Here is a 17,110-nt window from a genome sequence, read left to right as displayed (position 1 = left end):
GCCGATAACAGGATAGGCAGGAAGATCACAAGAGAGCAAAAATCAGACAAACACCGAAAACAAGCTAAAGCTAACAGGGCATTTCAGGTGTCAGGTAACTGTAGTTTTTAACATAATGCATCAACAAAGGGCTCTTGACTAGACTTTCTTGACTTGACAGAACTAGGATGACAGGGGTCTCCATGTGACTTGCAACAGCCAGAAAACCGCAGACCTAATTTCCAGGAATCATCGCCTGGAGACATGCATGAAAATGCAGGAAAAAAACATACAACTGAAAAATCTAAACTACCATGGTTTCACTGAACCGTCTGCTAGAGCTTCTCGCAGACATCAGCCGAGACGAGCTGTAAAAGATAAGGGAGGAGCTGTCTCAGACAGCACTGGACACTGGACTGCTTTGGAGTCACGCAGAACACACCTGGCTCTTCTACCGCCACATGTTTTTCTGATACTGTGCTCCTAAGGTATAAATTCACCATTTTTTTACTCCCCTATTTAGAATCACTAATTAGGGTGGATTGGGTTCGGTGTCGGGCTACATTTCACGTTTTTTACGCTTAAATTCGCGTGATGTCTACAGTCTACTAGAAACAACATTTGGGACTATGGTACTTTGCCGTAGTGCTGGATTTTTAAATACCTCCATTTCAGATTTTACATGTCAAATAAGTCGAACATTAAAATAAGAAAAACAATATAAATAATTAGATCTTCAAAAGATGTTACTATTCATATTAAACTAACTTCAGCGCTGATCATAAAACGTCATCTGAAAGATACAAGCTGTTGTAATTTTGTACAGACACGTAACGAAAGTATCACGAGATTCTTTCCTGTTTTTCTGTTTTGTTCCTAGGTAACAGTAAAGGCCGTATCCGGACTCATAAGAGACGGTTTGCGAACATGCCCGGGACATGTCTCACCGTCAGCACCTCGCCCACTTTAGCTTCCTGCAGAATGGAAACAGAAAGTCCCTATGTAGCCGAACTTGCTGTGATCACGTGTTTCCGCGGGTGCAGAGAAGATGACTCACTTGCTCCGTTTAAATACAGTCGCTTCCCGTCCCAGAGCAGCAAACTTCTAGTGTCGCACTAACTGCTGCTGAAGCGAGCGTATACTTTTCACCTCGGATTGCACTTACTCAGGTACGGAGCCTCCTTCAACTACCTGGCATTTTTCTTTAATTCTAACAAGACGGGCGTGAATTGCATTTCAGTTCCTTGTCTTTCTCTCTCTCTCGTGTGTGTGTGTGTGGGGGGGTTGCATTCTGTTCACGAATATGAATGCCTGTTTTTTTTTGCGTTTTAGATTAAATGTGTATGATTTGATTCTCTTGAACACTTCCCTGACGGCGAATACCAACAAGTGCCCTACTGTCTGCGTTAGCCGCCTGATTCCAATTGCTGTTGCACCAGTCAAAGCCTGGCACGGCCCGCGGAAAGGAAAATGAGCCTGTCCATAATACTGTTGTAAATGTTTTCCTAATTGTTATTGCTTGGGGAGCACCAGTTAGTCTTTCGATTCAGTAAAGCTCATCGAATCTGTTGCTATAGCGAGTCTTTTATAAAATTACGTGATTCGCAATGTAAGCTTTACAGGACAAAGTATAGGCTTCAAATCGATGAAGTGTCAAGGGTCAGTTCCAACACCAGTAAAACTAAGTATTGATGATTATTCAGCAAAATCTGATAGCACTTGATTACCTGACTTTTTTTTTCATTTTGGGTACAAAACTCAGGAATATTATCATCAGTTGCTGGTGAAGGAAAAATTCATATTTATTTTGCCATCACCTTCATTTCAAAGCAAATGACAAGAACAAAAGTTGTGAAAAGAAAAATATGCTGCAGCCTGTACAGGTGGAAACATGTTAAATCACGTGCTGGTGATGAGGATAGAAATCACTGCCTCAGCACACCTAGAAAGTTTTGCCAAATATGAGGTCACGTGATCTGCAAAAATGAAGTTGCAGCTGGGTGTGGTGTTCAGGGAGTTGCCTGATTGCCTGTCCGCTCAGAGCCTGGGTGTGCCTGGTGGGGTAGTCTTTCACACCGAGTGAGAGTCTGTAGCTGGGCCGGTTGACTCTCATCCTCGGCGTCTAGAGCTGCAATATTTTGTTAATTTGTTATTTACTGTACCGATACAAATAAAACATGTCCCTTTAAATTAAGGGGGATTTACATTACAAAGAGGTTAACCATGCTCATCACACATCACTTTATTAGCCCCTATACAATTTCGTGCATTAGGAATTCATCTTTTCGCATACCCCAACTTGCTCTCCATGAGACACAGACAAAGAGAGAGAAGCTTGGGGTCAGAGCGCAGGGTCAGCCATTGTACAGCACCCCTGGAGCAGTTGGGGTTAAGGGCCTTATTCAGGGGCCCAACGGAGTAGGATTCCTCTGTCTGCTGCAGGATTTGAACCAGCAACCTTCCAGCCACAGGCGCAGATCCTTAGCCACAGAGCCACCGCATGTTAGTTTTAAATTATGTGCTATAAATGGCCTTCAAAATCCCCTGAATTTAAGTTGTCAGCAACTGGATGGATTAAGTTGACACACAGCTCAGGTCCTACAGAAAACTAGAGTTTGCAGGGCTGGTGCTGTGTGATTTCACACAAAATCCCCAGGTAGGCCCAACTGAGGAACCAAGGAAATACAGGCTCTTTACTCCCTCTATATCAGAATTACCTACCTATCACAACCCTCTCCTCACACCGAGGGGGCACCTGTCAGCCGTGTCTCGATGCAAAACTCAGTTTGGATGCTCCCCATCCGGTGCACTTCGGAGCTCCTTAGGGCTCCAGGGTCTTGTGGTCTCCTGCCCACTCTGAGCTCAAAAGGAGAGCAGGACCAGGACTCATTGATGTTGCTTGGGATGGCCAATCCCTCGATCTTTGCAGCTACTGGGGCATTGGGAGTGTCTCATTCTTGCAAAGCAACAGAGGTATCTAGGGGGGTCCCAACATCTCTGAAGCTCTTCTGGATACTGCTCGGGTGGATGTGTTGTGCCAGGAGCATTTTACATTTTCTGTTCAAACCAATTGTGTATTTCCAAGTACTAGGTTTCACAACTGCTGGGCCAAACAATAGATTACTTAAGAAATAAAAAGGCATTGTTAAACTATCATGAAAATAGATCTGAGTGGAATGGTCAATTCTGCTTCATGAGTACTTTGATCCCTTTTATCTCCAGGTAAAGTGTTCCTGTACCAAGCGTTGCTGAAACATGGCAGCTCCCAAGGTAGAACGTAGCAGCTCTACCCCTGCGAGCGACAAGCGTGCCACTCAGAAGAGCACAACTACAGCAAAGATGGGCATCCCGGGCTCTGCTACCTCCAGAGGGACGACAGATGCCGCAAGACCTGCGGACAGGCCCTCCTCAGCCAAGACCTCCCAGGCACAAAGGGGTGCCCGTGGCCCTGCCAGAGGGCAAGTAGCCAGGGACACTGAAACAAGAGGGTCTGGGAAAGGTCCACTGGGCAAAGATGCTGGAGAATCACCCAAGAAATCTGCCTCAAAGACCGCTGTCCCCACCAGCAATGGAGCCCGCAGTGCAGCAGCCCAGGGTGACAGTACTGAGCAAGTCCCTAGGAAGAGCGCAAACCCAAAGACACCCCCCATCCCCACGCACACCGGAAGCTCTTCCAGCCTGCCGTCAGGACCCCCACCGGATCAGGCACTGGCTGACAAGATGGGCCAACTCAAAGTGGCATGTGTAGAAGAAGAGACGCGGGGCCAGAGGGAGAACCCACTCTGGTTTCAGTGGCGTCAGAACCGCATCACGGCGTCCGTCACCCACCGTATTGCCAACTGCCGCTTTGTGAATGGGCGCAGCAGCGAACCGCCACGTTCCTACCTCCAAATGGTGACGGGCTCTGGCTCGGGGGTCCGAACACGCGCCATGAGCTGGGGCATCGAAAAGGAGCGCGTTGCCGTGGAGACTTACCGAAAGAAGAAGAGCAGGGCACTGGGCCGGGAGGTCAGTGTGCGCGACTGTGGCCTCTTTATCGATCCCTACCGCACCTGGCTGGCCGCGAGTCCCGACGGAATTGTATTGGATTCGGAAACCGGGGAGGAGCTGGCCTGCCTGGAGGTCAAGTGCCCGTACAAACACCGGGACCACACGGCGAGCCAAGCCTGCCAAGACCCCGACTTCTGTCTGAGACAGGATGGCGAAGGTTATCGCCTGAAAACAAACCACAGCTATTACACACAGGTTCAGTGCCAAATGGCTGTGGTGGGGCTGCACACCGCCGATTTTGTGGTGTACACTCCCCGTGAGACGGTCATCGTTCCCGTGGAATTCGATCCCGTTTTCTGGAGAGAGACTGTGGCCAAGCTGGAGATGTTCTACACTGACGCAGTGATTCCACAACTGCAGAAGAATGAACTTCCTGTGGCAGTCCGAGAGGAGTAACTGGGGGACCCATCCTTTGGCAGCAGCTAGCTTAGCATTGCGGAGGAGTGGGTGCTTAAATACGTTTCTCAAATTACTTCTGTGTTCAGGCTCGTCACCCCAACAACACCGATAGCAAATCGGCACTGGAGCAGAAACCGTGCCAGGAGCAGGAGCCTCCTGCACAAACCTGGGTACAGGTGACGGAGTGGAGCAGGGAAAAATGCTGCACTAGGCATTTAGACAATCTAACTCTCTACTCTAACAGGGGTAAATTCAAATATTAACTGGGTAAAACTGCATGTGAAAAGAACTCACTTCGCAAAGACGAGTCACCATTGTGTTCTAATGGTGCCTGCAGCTTGTGGGACAAGTCTTAAGAATGAAATGACTAGCCAAACAAGACCAAATCTTCTCCATTTCCCAAGGGCATGTTACAATCACAAGGTTGATGTATAAGTGATCTGCTGTCTGAAAACCAATAGGGTTACATCTGACATTCTCTGATAGGACAGCTCTAATGCAAGTGGGCCCAACAAAGTCAAGGACATTTGCAAGAAAAAAGTGGCCAGGATCACTGCAGGTGAGCGTCTCCAACTTGACATGTGTCTGCAGTGAAGCAGCTACCCCTGGCAAGCAGCAGATGTAGAGAATCTCGAACCCGGGCAGACCCATGACACTTCAAGGCTGTAGTTTGTGTTTGCCTGGGAGTGCCTTCTGCGGTCATTCAGCCTAAATATGACCATAATGTCTGTCATCTTTCAAAGAAATGTGCTCAAGAAATAAAATGTATGAATTCTACTGTACTTGTTGTGGGTCATTTGTGCCACAGAGGTCAACTGACCCTGGCCCATTGCTTTATGGTGCTGGGGTCCTACCAGGAACCCAACTACTAAACTCACCTCTTTTTACCTCACTAACCTGAAAGTCAACTTAAGACTGACTGGCAGCGAGGAATTGAGCAGTAAAAAAACAGGGTTAAAAAAAAATCAACTGATATGGGCTTTGTGCTGGGGTAATACACATCAAAACTAATGTAGACTTCAGCCTTACACCTAGAAGACTGTCCTTCAATGTACAAGCTGTATGTCTTTATTTGAGACCAATGAGAACAGAAGACTATAATGATCTGTGCAGTAATACATTTCACCAGAAAAAAGGACAGCTAAATCAGGCTTGGGCTGGCTGTTCTCTTAGTGAACTCACCTCACATTTTCTCAGCTCAGAACCTGACAGCCTTCAGGGCTGCTGAAGAGACTCCAACCACATCCTAGCTCTGGTTCCTCTCCACACAGATGCAGTGGTCAAGTTCTGCTGAAGGAACAGCATGCACATACAAACAATCGACAAAACCATAAAAACTTTTTTTTTTTTTTTACACAGAGGCAGGTCTCCTCTGGCGATTGGTCACCCATTACATAGTCCTCCCAACTATGTAGGAATGCCCCAGACATTCAGTAAGCACCTTCTCCTCACAGTACAAATGCGAGACTCGTACTCAAGTGCCAGAGAGCAGACAGCTTGACTCCTGATCCACACACTCACACTCCAGTACCGCAGAGACTGGTTCCCCTGACTCCTGCTCCACACACTCATACTCCAGTGCCGGAGAGAGCAGACAGCGTGACTCCTGATCCACAAACTCACACTCCAGTGCTGGAGAGAGCAGACAGCTTAACTCCTGATCCATCCACACACACACTCCAGTACCGCAGAGATTGGTTCCGCCGACTCCTGATCCATACACTTGTACTCCAGTGCCGGAGAGACTGGACCGTCGACTCCCGATTGTGTTCCAGTGGCACGGACACCAGACAGCCTAACTCTTCATACCACATTTCTGCACTCATAGGGATTCCCCAGTCCTATTCTCAGTGTCGTTCTTCCTTGGGACTCAAGAATATTTCAAAAGGAGTTACTGCACTTTTGAAAGGTTTAGTTCGTCTGGGGTTGCACTACTAGTCAGAGTTTTTCCAACTCCAAAGTTACTACAGCCTTTAATATAACCATGGCAAACCCCTGGACAGAAGAACTAAGAAGGTGAGAGGCACTCTCAGTAATACCTGGAACCCCGGGCTATGAATGCATACTCTCTGCAATGTATAGTTCAGTAATCTGTGTATAAAAAAATGTACCTCTTCTACATCCATCTATATGTACTGAAATAATATGGTGGGAGCTGCACATTGGTGGTGGTGAAGGGAAGTCTCCATTACCTGTAAGGCTCTTTGAGTGGAGTGTCCAGGAAAGTGCTATATAAGTGCAAGCAATTATTATTATTATAAATATGAAAGCTACAACCTTGCTTTCTATCCAGTGCTGCTGATATAGAGAGTAATTGCTAAAAATTAATAACTAATACGGTTCTTCAATCTCACTGCCACTTGAGAGATGCAGATGACCCAGACTCGGAGTCATGGTTAACTGGGAGCTCCAGAGTTCTAGTGCCAAGATTCTACCAATCCATTATTACAAAACGTGCTGCTTGTTCCTGGCCAGGCCTCCATATTAAAACACAATGTTCTTCAAGATGATTCCCGTGATGCATTAGTACCAATTCTTCAAACCTATACACAAACTCTACCACAGTGCACAATGATGCACAGAACACACTGACACTCGGGTCTAATGCTTTTAATCTAAGATCTTAAACAGCAATGTCAAATAATAGAGCAGAAAACGTGTACAAACTTCTGGATGGAGGAGTGATGTGTTTTCATTATGAAACGCCAGCCACTGTCGTAATGATGACATTGTGATCAGGTATGATCTCCTTGAGCATTAACGCAATTCTAAAATGCTGATGCACACCCTCAGTCCTGATCAGCCCTGCTGTCCTGCCACTATTCCCGCAGAGCTGTAGCCCTTTGGTGAAAGCGAGCTGGTCCTGGGCGACTCGGGTTAGGAGAAAAAGCTGGCCATGAAGATCTCATTCTCTCTCAGCCACGCTGCCTTTAATCCTCCCATTGCCATGACTGTGCCCTTCGCAGACAGTGCGTTTGTTAAACTCACGCCATTTGTCAAGAATGTTTCAAAATCAACACTGGCAGTCTTTACTCCGGTACTGAACACTGAGCCACCTGGTGCTTTTATGAAATGGTTTGAATCCGTCTTTTGTTAGCCTAAGGAATGCCTCCGTTCAATCAATTAACTTGTCAGTGAATAAAATAATTTAATCTGTTAGGGACATGAAACTCCGGCGTCTTCGTTGTGTCTTTCTACCTCAGTGCTGCCTGAGCTGTGCTTGGCTGTGCGAGTAGTTGAGAGCTGGGCGTGATCTGACTGGCAAAGGTGTAGTCCGAGCTCCAGCTGAGCCGCACCACTCTCAGATACAGAGTTCTGCTCCTTCTCTCGCTGGTTTGGCAGATCGCGCCTCTTTTCAAGGCGGTATTTTTACCTGCCGTCTCCTCCCCAGCAGCCGTATGTGAATGTGGGAGGGGAGGGGTTTGTGCGGGCGATCCTCCCCCCTACTCGCTGAAGCGCTTCCGCGGGCCGGTCCTGGCCCGGCTGGAGCGGCGGATCTCGTGCTTGGAGTCGCGGCAGCGCTGGCAGGTGAAGACGTCGGGCACGTTGCTCCTGCGGATCTTGGCGCAGGACAGGTGCAGCCAGGTGCCGCACTCGCTGCACTCGATCATGGGCCGTCCCGCGAACGGCTTCAGGCAGAAGCAGGTGATCAGATCCCAGGAGTCCTCCTCTGCAGGGCGAGAGACGAACGAAAGACACACACACACAAAAATGAGGATCAGGAAACATGAGAAAAAAAAAAGAGAGCCGCGCGTTTGGAAACAGAGGGGAGACTCCTGAATGATCTTGAAATCTCTGTATTTATCAGGTATCTTATGACCCAAAGAATGTTTTTAAGAGTTAAGAAAAAAACACAAGAGAACATTAGAGGAAACTAAAAGAAAATGCATTTCAAACAAAGAAAGAGAGACTTTTTCTACACAAAGGGTTGTGGGGGTCTGGAACTAGTTAACCAGCCAGCCTGTTGAAGACGATACCCTGGGTGAACGAGGTCCTTGGATCAATCAACTACAAGCCATCAAAGGAGCTAGAAAAGCCGGATGGCCTAATTTCTTATAAGGCAGTCCAGCCTCACGATGAAATCCTAAAGAGAGGCGAAGACAGAGAAGGATGAGGCAAGGGGGACACGAGGACAGAGGGACGGTCAGTTACCAGAGCCGACAGCGGTGCTGCAGTCCCCAGGCCGCGTGTCCTGGTCTGTGTCACTGGCGCCCTGGTCCTGGGTGCTGCCGTCCCAGTCCGTGTGGTATCCAGTTTCCTGGTCCTCGGGCACGGTCCCCCTAGGCGTCCCGTCCATCACCAGCCTCAGGATGTCCGAGTTGCCCCCGGCAACACTCTCCCAGCTCGGCTCCTCATTCCCGGGCAGCTCTCCGCCCTTTTCAGTCTCCACCCTTCCCCTCCGTGCCTGTCCTTCCCGCCCGGCCTCCGTCGGCCTCTCTCCTTCTCTCTGCTCCTCGCTCAGCCTGAGGCACACCCCGCTTCCTGGCTCTTTCCTGTCTTCCCTCTGCTGTCCGGACACATCGTCTTTCTCCTCCTCCTGCCATTCGGTGTCCACGCTTGGCAAGGGTTTGGGCTGGCACACGACACTGAGATTCATAGGCTCCTCGATCTCCTTCCCGTCTGCTCTCTCCTGCACTGTACCGCTCCTGCTGGACCAGTCGCTGGAATCCTTAGAACACTGGACACTATTATGCGGGCTTATCTGGTGGACAGTACTGCAGCTTTTGTGGAAATGGTCTACACTCTGCGTGCTGGGCCAGTGTGGATTAACGGAACTATGATCCTGCTCAGCTCTGCCCTCCTGCTTACAGATGGGTGGTGCCGAGATCATAGAGACTCCACACTGAAAGCCTGCAGGAAGGCGAAGGCACAGAGGGGTTGGCATGGGGAGAGGTTTACAGTCTGCAGTGTTTATAGAGTGCGACACACAAGTTATCCCCCCAGAACACAACTCGCTGCTGAGAAAGGTTCCATGATCCAGCTCTGCTTCCTCAAGCGTCTCCCCCCTCTCGGAGCCGACTGTCCCTAGTTTGACACGCTCTTGGGTGCTTGTATTTTTGGGGGATCCCTGTTCCATTCTGGGTGGCTTGCGACCACCCACGCCGTTAGTCCTGTGGCACACCTTCCTCTTCCCCACTGCACCGGTGTGGTCCGTCTGTCTCCTCCTCTTCCCCTTTCTCTCGCCTTCTGTGCCATTTGCTGTAGGGTACGCCACCACCCTGGCGGGCAGCGGTGGCAGAGCAGAACCCCCTCTCCGGCGTCTAGGCCCCCCCTGGCGAGCCCGGGGCCCCTTGGCAGGCCAGGTACCACTGTGCAGGTCGCAGGCGGGCGAGGATGGCAAGCCGTCACTGCCAGCGTTGTTCTGCGGGCCCACGCTGCTCGGACCCCACGGATCCTGCAGGGGGAGACAGAGAGAAAGGTGGAAAACAGGCGACGCTCCCATTAAAACCAGGACTGCTCCCTCCCTGAAGAGTCAGCCCCACCAAGACACAATTACTCAGATTGCAGCATAAATTACATGATCTAGCTTGCCTCCTTCCCATCTGCAAACTTATCACCTGCACTGCAGTGCTACATTTCCTGCTACAACAGAACAGAACAAGTTTTACTGCAAGCCTGATGTTCCAGTTAGAATGACTGGAGTTTTATTTAACTGGAACGAGAGATCAAGATTTTTTTTTTGCATGAGACCTAATTGTTGAGGCAGCAATTACAGTCTTACACTCTACTTCCCAACAACAAAGCAACTTGAATAACAAATTTCTTCAAAAAGGGAACAATTATTTAAGGATAAAAAAGCATTGAGCACAAGTACAATCAACAACAATAAAATCACCTGCCACAGCTTTAAAGCCTTCAAGTACTGTTAATTAGGCAACATGAAACATGAAAATAGAAGGCACTTTTAGGGCAAGAGAGCAAAATAAAGCCTTTTTACCAAGTACCGAATCTTTGAAATTGTAAACTGTAATGAGGTCATATTTGATAAGAACTTGGCTGGACTCTACAATTTTCCCCACCTCCAGGTTTACAGCAGGAGATGGGCTGGAAATTCAGAGAAGTGGTCTGATCCTTTAGAAGGTTTACCAGTTACATGCTAACGTATACTGTACATGTCACCTCCAGGGGTGGATAATTCCAAGATGCTTTGAGAAGGCTCATACAGAGGTCTAAAATCAGCATCACAGTGGCATGTTTCCCCGTCTGCTTCTTTAGCACAAACGTCACAAAAGCCTGGAGCAGGTAACTCCTGAGAGGATCCCACAGCAACACAGGCAAAGCACTGAGAAGCTGGGAAGAGTGTTTAAGGCTGCCCCGGCTGCCATCAGTTTGCCCTGCGAAGGCTCCTTCTCTCGTACCTCAGCAGGGCGAGGGATGTACCCGGCGTAGGCCAGCACAAAGCTGCAGAACTGCCTGAAGTCTTCCACTGTGCGTCGCCTCTTCACCGGGGCCTGCGAGGCGACAGCAGGAACAGTCACTGGGAGAGCCAGGTACACACGACAAGACACACACAGTGACACAGGTATTCATATCACTCTGTCCCTCACGTCAGCACACACCTGCCCAAAATCGGGGAAGATGGCATGAAGCACACAGCGCCCGCGTTTTTTCATCCAGGGTTACAAGGAGTCTCATCTTTTTACTCTTTTACTAAAAGCCTGGACAATTCCTCAGTCAAGACTGCGTGTCAGGAAGGGTCTACAGGCCTGAACAGTAGTTCAGCAGTGTGGTGCAATCCCAGCAGTACTTGCCAATGCGAGTGTCTGTGTCTGTGAGCATCTGTTCTTAACAGGAGTGAGCACCCATTTCCTCAAGAGGACCAGAACCACCAGGCTACAAGGAAAAATGGACCTATTACTCCCAACTCACGTTCAGGAATATACAGGCACTTGGTGACAGGGTCAATTTTACTAAAACATAATGAAAACACAAAGGATGACCATAAAAATGGCACCGCCTACATAACATGTTGATTGGAACTCATGGTCCAGGAGGAAGAGCACCCCAGCCCCAGTCTCACTCCTACCCCCCCACCCCAGTACTGACCGGGCCCAGTCTCACTCCTACCCCCCCACCCCAGTACTGACCGGGCCCAGTCTCACTCCTACCCCCACCCCCAGTACTGAGTGGGCCCAGTCTCACTCCTACCCTCCTGAGAGTTAAACACAATAGTACAGTACAGCATAAGGGTTTCTGAAGGATGTGGCTGAGAGATCACCGGTGCTTTCAGAACAGATAAGCCCTGAACTGGGGCTGAAAGGTGGCTGGAGACCAAGCAGATCTGATTGGTGTGGGTAGTTCAGCCCTCCACTGTTTGCAGGAGTGGAGAGCTCACACGCTGTGGAAGGAGGAGATCGGAGAGGGAGAGAGGAGGTGGAGGGAGAGATGACAGTCCGAAGCAGAGTGGTTGAGATGCTGGTAGTTGGGGACTAGGGTTTTTCAGTCAGATGTGTCCAGCAATTGGGAGACAATGGGAGTACTGGAGCAGTGGAGAATCATGGGAGCAGTGGAGAGAAAAGAAGGCAAGATGAAGACTGTGGATGGTGTTGGCAGAGAGAGAGGGATTAAGAGGGAGCTACAGTAATCCAGGCAGGAGAGTACCTGCACCTGGACAAGGAGTTCTGTAGTTGGCAATGCAGAGAAGGGTTGCGACTGTTTTTGCAGTGACTTTGCTGAAACTCTTACAGAAGTTAATCAGTTTCATTAAAACAAAATGTTCATTTTTCCTCTTTACATCATCTCAATATGATTGCTCAGAGAATATCTCAGACCACTAGTGTATGTAGTGGTATGCCATTTGGCAAAACTAAAGATCTGAAAAAGCTCATTTGCAGATATGCCACGAGTGGTCACTGGTGATGTGAGTAATCTAGTGGCTGGTGCTGTCATTGTTCTTCAACGTGTTTCCTCTGTAACACCGTTTACAGGGAGACCTCTGCCTGCCATTATCCCCAAGAACACTTCAGACGGCAAATATTTAACCAGAAAGACCAAGCTGTTGTGAGCGAACGACACGGGGTTTTGTGTCTGAAGAGTGAATTAAAAGGTCAATGAAATATTTAGCAAGTTGTGATCAAGTAAATAGCTAAATCCTGAAATGTATTTAGAAGAGTACAATAAAGAATCACAACTGCAAAGTTGTTTTTTACCTCATCTTTAAACACTGGAAATTGACTAACTTTACAGTAAGATTTACACTCACTGTTGGCTTGCTGTTACTATTATTGTTGGTCGATCGTTGAATCTTTAACCACAGAAACCTCAAAAGCATATAGCCTATGCTTACATCACATACCTCTGAATTTGGAATTACACGGCAAAATGCAGGAAGCGAGTCATTTGAAGGGGGAAGAAACAGTATTTCTATGTCGGTTTGCACGGACACGAAAGCAAAGAGAGATACGGGAATGCCAAACAAAACGCAATGAACAATTCCAGGACCGCACACCCGCTGTAGCCAACCGAGTGATGCATTTATGAAGAGAGTCCTTTTGCTGGCGATGTTTTAGCATCACTATCTCAGTTAACGCAAAAAAAAAAAATGTCCGATCCGCTAATAAGATTCGGAAGGGGGCCAAAGCATTACAGAACAAAAGGGTATACGTTGTCTTTTGCGGAAACTCCGTCCATGATCGATACGTCACTCGACACAATTCGCCCGACCACAGGTCCGAGCGCGCTGGAACAGAGCGTCCACACCGCGCAACCCAGCCAGGTCCCACGAATGACTGACACCCTCGCAGTTTCACAGAAACAGCGTCGCGAAATTCACAAAACCCCTTTGTGTGAATTTAAGGGGGGGCGCACTCGCAGTATCTTCATTTAAGTAAGCTTTGGCTCGTCGACCGAAGATTAACCAGTGATAAAAGTAAACTCGTTAAATAAACAGTGCTTAATCCGATTTCTAAAATGCACGTCTAAAAAGGACCCATGATCCAGGAGAAGGGGGACTTTTTAAAGCCAAATGGTTTTTATTATTGTTTTGAAATGTCTGTGCTTGTTGACCTGTGATCGCTACCTTTCCCCCATACTAGTGCGAGTCCGGGAAATCCCGCTGCAACTCGCGGGTCCGGCCATTTCAGTAACACAATTCAATCTTTAAACAATTGTATCAACGCCGTACCTCTTTAAAAAAAAAAGAGCAAATGCAGGATGAGGGCTACCAGTGGAATGGGGGGTGAGACAAGTGTCTGCGAGCTTGCAAACAGTCGTAAAACAGGTCCTTCGACAGACTTCTGAAACGAAACTGAACTTCCTCTTTCGCCCTCCACAGCTCATTCTTCATCGCCCGGGCCAAGAGGCCGCGTCCACACCGCACGACTCCGCTGGACACACGCTGATATAAATACAATAGCGCGGACGCGAACACACCTCTCGGACATCTCCCGTATCTAATTATTCTTTCTCCAAAGATGGCGACGGTCGCGCTTACAACCTGTAGTGGCCGGAGTGACCAACCGAAGAATGCGAAAGGAGTACAGACGTCTCGTTTGCACAAACGACCCATCTCACCTGGGTTCCGCAGGGAAGCGAGCCCCTTTACCACAGTACGCCAGCTAAACCGCCGTACCAAGCTCGCCTGCGTATCACGTATAAAGTGCCATCAAACTTTATCTTTGCAATGCAACGCGAATACAAAGAACAACATCCGAGCGAGTACGAGCTGGGGAAATAGTGCCCCTTTTTTTAAAAACCCACAAACCTCACAACCAGAAAGGGGGAGAAAACACACACACACACAACCACACTCCTCACCACCAGAAAAGGAGAAGTCGGCTCAATCTCGTATAACAGCACCGTAAAAGCGACATCATCACCGGCATCTGCCACTGATGGTGTTATTAATATTAAACCATAGGTTCTTACCTCGGCTATCGTCTTCGGCTCCGGGACGGGACCTTGAAAAACAATCGGAGAAGAAAAAAAAACACTAGACTTGAGCAAACGCCACTGAAAGCTGTGCCTCTAGCAGTCTTGCAAGCCGGGGTACTTCTACTTCCCAAAACGATTACCGACAGAGAAAACGTCCATCTTAAATAACCGTCAGCTCCTGCAAAAGTATACTTTACAGTCTCCGAGGACAACAGAAAGTGAAAGGACACGGCGCCAGAAACTTTTATTTTAGCTGGGGTTTACAGGTTAAATCCCGCATGGATCTCGGTCGTCCGCTGCGCGGAGCCGGCCAGAATGACTTTAAACTCCCGGAGGCGCTTGGAGACGACACGGGAAAACGGCATTGAACTCACCGGTGCGGACCCCTGCTCCGGTGTGCGCTGACATCTCGCCTGAGTCGTGTTCCTCTGCCTCGGCGAGGGATCCTCTTGCCCAGACATACACACGCACCGACCCCCTTCTGATCCACACAAAACAGGATCACTAGTAACAATGCATTCCAGAAACCCAGTGTGCGGTGCTGCGCCTCCTCTGTTATTTGAGTCCCATCCTTCTCTGTTTTGTCTTTTCGTTTTTTTTTTCTTCTTTAACACCGTCTTTGGAAGATAAAAACTACACCCCAGGCGAGTGAAATAACTCCACTTTTGTGAGAGGTCGTAGCATTCTACCAGTGACATCACTCCGCCGAGCCGAACGAGGGGGGAGGGGGGATCATTGTTATAATCATATCATCTTTTAAAGAAAAACACTCACACACGATAACAAATAATCCCTACAGATAAAGCCTGAACATATTTCTGTTCCAGTCATTCGCATCCTCTGCCACAGGATTGCTCCCAACGGCAATCCTAAAAAATAATAATTCCCGTTGACACACGACCCCCCCCATTCTTCGCATCCAGTGTCCCGTCAGCTGGCGGAGTGCCACAACCCTGGGAGATTCCTTGACGCTGTCGCGACGGTACTGACTGCGCTTTGGGGAGGTGTGATGCGCACCTGGGTGGGTATTTAAAAAACCAACACGCGAAACAAAGTTACTCTGTGATCAGCTTGTCTGTTCTCCGTATCAAAACACGTTACGCGTTGTAAGGCCGAGCGCTGAGCTTAGCTTGGGATGTGTAAGAAACTGAAACTGGACCGTTTCATCGTAATGGTCAAAAAATGTGTGCGGCTGCAGAAGCTGTGGTCTGTACGGCTCTACGGTTTTTATTTGTGATTTACGTTAGTTCTGGAGCGCTGGCCTTGCAGTTCAAGTCGAAACTGCCCTGCCTGGTATCGTATTGCCCACGCACCGAGCCGAGTGCGTATTTCTAGTCTTTGTTTTGGTTTGGAAGTAAAAGTTTTTTTTTAGCAGGCATTCGCTTTACGAAATAACTGCGCAGCACTGCTTGAATTAATAAATACCCGTTAAAGTGTTGTTCTAATTGTGTACCTTTTATTACGTATTGCAAGTCTCGATTAAGGGTACCCATTTAAGTACACTTTAAATGCTAATTTGAATGTAATGCGGTCATTGCAGTTTAGTATCTATACGAGCCAACAGTCGTTCTGTATGAGGGCATAGATTTCGCAGTACGTTAAAACCATTCCAAAGCAAGACATGATATCAGGTGTCGGTGCCCTGTCGCTGTCCCCTGGAAGTTTGCATTCCCTGAAATTTCTAACGAGCGCGGAAATTATTTTTGTTTTTAGCAATGTGAGCCGTTTAGAGACCTTGACATTTATTTCATTTTTCCGCCTCATCCTGCCTCGGGGCTCAAAGACTTCCCTTACGTTTCTCGGCCTCCGTTAACTCTGCATTAACGCAGAGATGAACATCTGATAGATGTCATATGAAAAATGCTTTAAAAATGAATTACGTCGTTGAAAGTCGAGAGATCATTGGGTATCGTGGCCAACTGATCCCGCCAGAGAAGTCTGATCCGGGCAGCTGGGGGGCGACCGAAGCTTGATCCCACGATCACGGAGCTCCACCGGTGTTCGAGTGCGCGCTTTTACCGTGATCTACTCTGCTTCTCTAAACGGTCAGCTTAAGAAATAATTTAATTTCACTTACAGCTGTTCTTAAAACACCCTATTAAAGTATTACTCATCACAACTGAATTATAATTTTTGGGGTGTTGCTGTAGATCAAAGAGTGCAGGTAGTTAAATCCCAGGGTCTGGACCTGGTGTCTTCTGGAGGAAAAATAAGTCTGCATTTCTGAGCGGATCACAGGGGATCCAGTAACTCATCAGTTCCCAGTGCTGATCCTGGAGACCCATACCCATTCCATTCAACTTCCAAAGCATGTAGGAGGTTGTCTTTTCACCTTTCTGTTCCATAGACGACTTTTAAGACTCCAGCCTTTGAGTAGAAAAAAAAATAACTTCCAAATAAGTTCCAAACTTGGAACATGAACTTGGCGTTCCAAAAGCTCCACACAAGAAGCAACATGTTGGTTCAATTCAGGATTCATTTAAGTAAAGGGCTCAGCCACAATGAGAACCAGCCGGTGTGGGGATCCTCAGGACTGGGAGCCCCGTTATAATGAATGTGTTCATCGGCAGAACCAGCGTGTGCAGTGGAGCTCTGCGCCTTCACTGGAGGTCAGATCCATGTTGGCAGTACGCCTCGACCTGTCTGTTGTAGCAGGAGCTGCTCAGTATCCGTGTAGACAAGAGTGTAGTGAAAAATCACATCTTTTATTCCTGCAGCCAGAAATCCACTGCTCACCCGGGGCCATCAGACAAAGAATGACATACGCTGGCCCTCAAGGGACTCTGCCCAGCAGGTTTTATACGGTTTT

General features: G+C 48.2%; 2 protein-coding genes across 3 annotated transcripts; one reads left to right on the top strand and one right to left on the bottom strand.

The window, feature by feature from the left end:
- The first annotated feature begins 365 nt into the window (after window positions 1-365).
- On the top strand, window positions 366-5,205 carry LOC148676778 (uncharacterized). Its single transcript, XM_088612953.1, has 3 exons — window positions 366-467; window positions 860-1,148; window positions 3,202-5,205. Exon 3 carries the CDS (start codon window positions 3,235-3,237, stop codon window positions 4,423-4,425), a length of 1,191 nt encoding a protein of 396 aa, XP_088469079.1. The 5' UTR covers window positions 366-467; window positions 860-1,148; window positions 3,202-3,234; the 3' UTR covers window positions 4,426-5,205.
- A 1,818-nt stretch (window positions 5,206-7,023) lies between these two features.
- Window positions 7,024-15,267, bottom strand: LOC148676777 (uncharacterized). Of its 2 annotated transcripts, XM_088612887.1 has the most exons (5): window positions 14,676-15,259; window positions 14,296-14,327; window positions 10,788-10,880; window positions 8,581-9,823; window positions 7,024-8,098 (listed from the first exon to the last, which is right to left on the bottom strand). In XM_088612887.1, the coding sequence occupies exons 1-5, from the start codon at window positions 14,707-14,709 to the stop codon at window positions 7,872-7,874; spliced, it is 1,629 nt and encodes a 542-aa protein (XP_088469013.1). In that variant the 5' UTR covers window positions 14,710-15,259; the 3' UTR covers window positions 7,024-7,871. The 2 variants fall into 2 exon arrangements, with proteins under 2 accessions (XP_088469013.1, XP_088469003.1); XM_088612877.1 differs by lacking the exon at window positions 14,296-14,327 and having other exon boundaries at window positions 14,676-15,267.
- Window positions 15,268-17,110: the final 1,843 nt, after the last annotated feature.

This window comes from Lepisosteus platostomus, chromosome 2 (assembly GCF_059453375.1).
Source record: "Lepisosteus platostomus isolate fLepPlt1 chromosome 2, fLepPlt1.hap1, whole genome shotgun sequence".
Lineage (NCBI taxonomy): Eukaryota > Metazoa > Chordata > Actinopteri > Semionotiformes > Lepisosteidae > Lepisosteus > Lepisosteus platostomus.
This window is presented reverse-complemented; position numbering and strand designations above follow the sequence as displayed.